Here is a 6,691-nt window from a genome sequence, read left to right as displayed (position 1 = left end):
TATAGCTATTATATATGTATTGCCTTTTGTATACATGATGTAACCCTATATAAACCTCATGGTGAGATGAATACAATACAATACAATTTTTCCAATTCTCTACAACACCCAAGACTTTCTGGGATGACCCCATGCATTACAATACAATTTTTCCAATTCTCTACAACACCCAATACAATACAATACAATTTTGATTCCGTGAAAGGTAAAACTCCTCCAAAGATGTCAAGTTTCCAATGGATTCTGGAATTGAACCTTGAAATGGAGGTATCTTAAGTTTCGAATATATCCCAAAGAACTAGGCAGGTTTCCCGTCAGCTGATTACTTTCTAAATCCAACATCACTAAGCTGCTGTTTGTGCATCCAGACAAACCGTCAAAGAAATCAGTAATCTCCCCATTAATGCCAACAAGAAAAAGTTTTAGCGTCTGCAGACAAGGCTTTTGGCAACTTACCTCCAATGTCTGAATTCTTTGACAAATCAAGTGTCCTGAGAGTACGCAGTCAGTCTACCAAAAGTTTCTGGAAGTGCTCCATGGAGATAGTTGTAACTCAGGTCAAGATTAGTTTGGTCAGATTGAACAACCAGGGAGGTAGTGTGGAGTTAAAAAAAACATTGCCAGGAAGATTAAGAACCGAAAGGGATGTGAAATTGATATAAGGAAGCGTGGCAAGAAGGACAGAAAGGTAGCAACTAGGCAAATGCAGTTCAGTAAGTGAAGGGAGCATATTAACAATAGGAAGCCAATATGGTGCAGCCATGGTGAGGTTCGCGAGACCCAAGTTAAGGTACTTTAAGGAAGAAAGACTAGGAAGCCATCTGAGGTCATTCTCAACGAAGTTATTACCCTTGAGATCTAAGTAGACCAATCTTGAGAGGTTTCCAAGATTGGGTGGAAAGACTCCGCCAAAAGATGACCAAGAGAGATTGAGGTATTTCAGTTTCTCTAGTGATCCGATGAAACTTGGAAGTTGGAGACCTCCGTAGTCATTCATGCTCAAGTCCAAGTAAACCAAATCTGTCAAAATAAGCAAAGAATGGTTGATTTCACCTCCTAAAGCATGCAGTGTTACATCAGGGTCATAAAAACCAACCATTTCCATATGAGTAGCGAAAACTGTCATATGGGTTACAGAGATTGAGGCTGACCACATGCCCAGTTATGTTGTTGCAGCCTACACCTCTCCATTTGCAGCAATCTGACTCATCTGCCACCCAAGATGAAAGCTGGTCCGAGGGATCTGTGAGGCTTTCTTTGAGCTTAAGTAGAGCATTCCTCTCGATCTCCATACAGCGCGTGTTAACATCAGCCTTGCTGCAGAAACCAAGTTGGATTATTTCAAAGAATAAAACTCCTGACAGTATTAGAATTGAAACAAGTTCAATGGAAGCACAACTGTGACCCATGCTTCTGATGAAAGCATGCAGTGGAATGATATTTAGGAAGAAAAATGATTCTGCACCACTTAAAAAGAACAGATACCCTGTTAATTTTCACATAAAGCTTGCTAATATAGGCAAATTTCGTAATCAGGTACCAAAGTACGGCAGCCAAGAAATTTCTAAGCCTTCTAGATCCATCAATAATGTAACTATATAACAGTCGGTTATTGCAACTAGGCAAAGACTTCCAAGTGATAACTGACACTCACTACATGACGAATGATTTACTGACAGTATTATAAGTAAAACAAATTCAACTTTGACCCATACTTCTTATGCAAGCATGCAATAGGGCCAACAGAACCAACGCAACAAGTCTTTGAAATTCCACATATGGAAAATTTCATAAACTCGTCCATCCCGAAGAAATTTCTAAGCCTTCTAGAGTCTAGACCAACATTTTTTAAATTTTAATGTTATAGGAATAAGTCGGTGATACTAATCTCACCGAGAAGCAGATGTGATTTTTGATTTCTCCAGTTCAGCTAGGACCACTATAGTTAAAGGGCAGCTGTCATTCACTGAATGCATCGAGGCAAATAATTTTATAACAGACAACAGTTTGCAACATGAGATGAAAAAAAATAGTTACCAAGCATTCCCCAACTTTGCAAGACAAGACACCACACAATCAATACAAAGAGAGAATATATGGTTTATATGACAGTGAGAAAGAAGACTGAATAAATACCAATGCACTGCTTGGGAGAGGCGTTCAAAACTGAAAGAGGTGGCTATAGTAACACTAGTAACAATGTAGAAGAGACAACTAATGTCCTCCTATAGTAACATTCTTGAAGAGAAAGTTTGCATCTTTGCTAAGGAAAACTCATCGTTTCAGCTCATATGCAACATATCCCCCTTTATCACAAATTTTGGACGGAGATTATGTTTACAAGGAGAGATTTAAACACATTTTCGGAATCTCAATCACCCCTATCTTGAGTACATACGTACATATTGTTGATCCTCAGATTATATATATATATATATAGGCCCGATCACAGGCGGACGTCCGCACTGTCGCTAAAGTGCGGATGTCGACGCAGCAACAGCGTTTAGGCGGCGACGGCGGCGCGCAGCTTGCAGGAGGGAGGCCGGAGGCATCCCGGACCGTTCTGGGCAGTGATCGAGGTCGGAGGAGATCGAGGTTGCACGTTCTGGGTAGCGGCCGGACCTGCAACTGCAACGCCGCAACCTCGTCGCCGGCGACTCCACCCAACTGCAGACTGGCTTCTCAGACCCCTAGCCTCCCTCCGGCATGCCCTGCCGCGCCGTCGAAGCTTGATCGAGGCCGGAGGAGCGACGTCCACACTTTTTCTGGGTTTGCGGACGTCCGCTCTCGAACGGCTCTATATATATATATATATTATCCAGAGCGGAGTTCCGCTTTGAAATTACGGAGTGAACTTCAAGTTTTTGGTCGCTTTTTGGTCGCATATTCACATCTCAACCGTTCAGTTTTTAGGTACTAGTGTATAGATCATCTCTGCAAATTTTCAGCCAAATTGATGACCGTTAAGACATTGATAACTGCCTTAAAGCTAGTACGGTTCAGGTTGGACAGATTCAGTTCGTCGATTGGTTTAACCGAGTTAGATACCTTAACGATCATCAATTTGGCTAAAAATTTGCAGAGATGATCTATACACTAGTACCTAAAAACTGAACGGTCGAGATGTGGATCTGCGACCGAAAAGTGACCAAAAACTCGAACTTCACACGTTAATTTCAAAGTGGAGCTCCGCTCTAGATAAGATATATATATATATATATATATATATATATATCAAACAATTGATAAAGGAAAAGATGAATGATATGTAGTAGTGCACCATTTTTAGACTAAAATACCCTAACATAAAATTACAATAAAATACAATATCTTATTAAAAATTACAATTTATTTTTTTATTACACCCTACAGAACACATACTTGAACTTCATTCTTAATCTATTTATTCATTGTTAAACCCTAACGCTTTCTTTCTTAGCATTCATCATCTTCAATCGTTCTCATGTTATGCTAACGACTTTTATGCCTTAAAAAAACTAAAAAGACACGAAGAAAGCTAAATAGAGAAAGAATTTGAGTTAAACCCTGCATTGGAAAAGAGTATTTTGGGTACTGCAAATGAGTGAACTAAGTAAATTTGAAATTAAAAAAATATATGGAGGGTGAAAAGAGAATGCTGTGAACAAACTAGTTTGTAAAGTGGCAATAGCCGCACCCTTAAAGTAATATCACTAATATGCTATTTTTTATATATTTACCAGTCGATACATCAAGCAATTCTTTGTTTTCTTGTTTATTTTCTTCAAAGTTTTCGATCTACAGTTCATCAAGAACCTTCAAGAATCAAGCTTCATCAACAATCAGTGAGACTTGATGAACCCTCTACAGCGAATTTTGCTGCACTTACACACATCTGCTGTATTAGTGTGCGAATAGAGAGTGTCATGAATATGGCTGTTCTAGCCCAACAATATCCTAACAAAACAGAGAAATTTTGAAAATGACCGATTTTGGGTCTTTAAGTTGGTTTTTAATCTTAGTTTCATAAATCATTAAAAAATAATCATATGATGCATGAAAATGTTTTAATTATCCCTTAATGAATTCATAATCACTCTATCTTTCACATCTCGTCTTCTTCTTCTTTCTTTCGACTTCTTTGTTATTTTTCATTTTCATTTATTCCCTATACAATACGGATAAAACCATCATCCTCAGCCTCCCAATCTCATCATCCAAGCAAATGAACTTTCGAGCGAACGAATAAAGGAAAAAGAATTTACAAATGAATGAATTTTTTTTTTATTTGAACGAGCAAATGAACGTACAAACACAAATTGCAATTTCATGTCAGGCAGATGCTAGGAAGAGATTACAGGTTTGGAAATGCCTTTATGGAATCAACATTGGGAATCAGCAGTCCTGACCTGCTGAAAGATATAATGTATTGTAAAGATGTTCTTCTTAATGTGGGATTGGTCACAAAAGCTAGGCTACTGTCTAACATAGTTATGTTGGATAAGAAGATGAGGGAGCAGTTTGTACAATTGATACTAAACAATATGTCAACTCTGGCAGGGAAGCAGGTTGCTGTATTTGGGGTCACGTACAAGAGCAACATGGCAGATCTCACAAATTCACCTGCAGTGAGTCTATGTAAAGCACTTCAGAAGGAAGGTACCATCCTTCGAATTTATGATCCACTGAGAAATGGAAATGAAATCTTGAATTATTTATGTAATCGTGTAAGGGTAGGAGTAGTTGCTGATCTAGGTAGGAGTACTCTTTAGCCATCAAGAACTTGTAGAATCTAGTGAGAAAAAGAAAAAGAAAAACTCCAGCCATGTTGAAACCCGTATATATTTGTTTAATAGCATAAACCCTAAAAACGAAAACACAAACACCTTTAAGGAGAAATTATCCAAACACATACTATACATACCTATTGAACAGAAACCAAAACACAAATATCTATTGAGGAGGAATTAACCAAACGACACAAATATCTATTGAACAGGTTGAAACCCGTATATATTTGTTTAATAACATAAACCCTAAAAACGAAAGCACAAATACCTTTAAGGAGGAATTATCCAAACACATACTATTTTCTAATGAATGGCCAACAAAAAAAGTTTTTGTATGTTGTCAAAGGCATCTGCTGATTTGCATACAGCACCATTTCATCCAATTCAAAAAGAAATACTAACTATATGTGCCCTATCGATATTTAGAATTGCATCAGCCCCCCTGCACATATCAAAAATCACCAGTTATTCCCTGATCTTTCTATGCGGCTCAATGCTTTAACTCAGTCATACCTGATAAGATAAATAATAATTCAACACCTCACAAATTTTACCTGATCTTTGTCATGAACACTATTCCCGATTTCCAGTACTTCACGTAATGTGCAGTTGGGAGAAAAGAAAAAGAAAAAAAAAATTAGTATGTTGTCACCATGCCAGGCATCTGCATATCTGCATATACCACAATTAATTTAACTCCATGCACTATTATTGTTTAGAGTCACATGAGACACCTGCACATATCACAACACACCTTGAAGCGAAAGTGCAGACATTAAATCGAGCTGAGGGGAAGAGAACCAGAGTTCTCTCTAACCCGACGAAACCCAGAAACCCACAGTAGGATCCGACCGGCGCCACTTCGTCCGGCCACCGATCGACGACGGCCGACCACCATATTCTTCACCTCTTCGTCGTCTACATCCTCGTGCTCTTGGTTCGTCCATGCACAGACCCTGGAGAGAGATTCGAAGCTCAGAAGCTCGAAGCTTTACCGGCGATTTCTGGATTTTCCGGCGTCTTCGGCCACCCTCTGGGCCGCATTCGGTACAGAAACTTCTCCTCTCGCCTTTCTCTACACGTTGGATCAATTATTCTTTGAAATTGATGGAGTTTTGCTGCTTTCGTTTCTGGGTAGCTACGGCTTTGCCGTGTTCTTGAGCGCCGGCGACTTCTCCGACACTTCTGGGCTCGGTTTCCGTCTTGATTGCGTCTATTGAAGTGAAATTGGGAAGCTTGCTGGGTCGATTGCATCAGAAGCATTAGTTCATCATCAGTTGGGTTTCGGCAGTGAGTTAATTTGGTTGGAATCGATTTCCGAATGTATAATTTCAAATCTTGAATTGAATGGTTGCTTCTGTGATGAATTCGAAGTTGTGTTCTGAAGAGCTCTTGAATTAATTCTGCCTTGGTATTATGGTTACTGTTGCCGGCTGGGTTTAGTTGAGTTTGGAAGATCATGTTGTGTTGGCTATGTTGTTTGACTTGATTTGAATTGATGTGTGGAATGGTGAATTTAGATGGTTGACGTTTTGCAAGGTTTCCCATTGCAGTTAGCATTGAAATGATTATGTTGATTTGAATTAGAAAGAGAATTGGAATTATGTTGGGTGCCCTTAGGAATTTGGGCACACCTTGTGTGAAATGGTAGTGTAAAGAAAGAAAAATAACATATTGGGTGTCCATAGTAGTTTTGGGTACACCTTATATGGAAATTGGAAAGCTTGGGTGTCCTTAGTAAATTTGGTGCACTCAATATATATGGTCAATACAAGTGAACAGATTGTTGATAATTTTGTTCGGGTAAATTTTCAAAACTTCTTCATGAACAGATTGTTGATAATTTTGTATCGGAATTGCACTATTAGATAGCTTTCATCCTTTAGTATATTATGAAACTTGTTTTATAATTGTGATGGATG

At 38.7% G+C, this 6,691-nt stretch overlaps 1 protein-coding gene across 2 annotated transcripts; it reads right to left on the bottom strand.

Moving 5' to 3' along the window:
- LOC133707347 (receptor-like protein EIX1) lies at positions 1-1,510 on the bottom strand. Of its 2 annotated transcripts, XR_009845066.1 has the most exons (3): positions 1,097-1,510; positions 457-1,020; positions 1-352 (listed from the first exon to the last, which is right to left on the bottom strand). XR_009845066.1 is itself a non-coding variant. In XM_062132902.1 (2 exons), the coding sequence occupies exons 1-2, from the start codon at positions 1,407-1,409 to the stop codon at positions 554-556; spliced, it is 780 nt and encodes a 259-aa protein (XP_061988886.1). In that variant the 5' UTR covers positions 1,410-1,510; the 3' UTR covers positions 1-553. The 2 variants fall into 2 exon arrangements, 1 of the variants encoding a protein (XP_061988886.1); XM_062132902.1 differs by having other exon boundaries at positions 1-1,020.
- Between the last annotated feature and the right edge of the window lie 5,181 nt (positions 1,511-6,691).

The sequence above is a fragment of the Rosa rugosa genome, chromosome 1, assembly GCF_958449725.1.
Source record: "Rosa rugosa chromosome 1, drRosRugo1.1, whole genome shotgun sequence".
Lineage (NCBI taxonomy): Eukaryota > Viridiplantae > Streptophyta > Magnoliopsida > Rosales > Rosaceae > Rosa > Rosa rugosa.
This window is presented reverse-complemented; position numbering and strand designations above follow the sequence as displayed.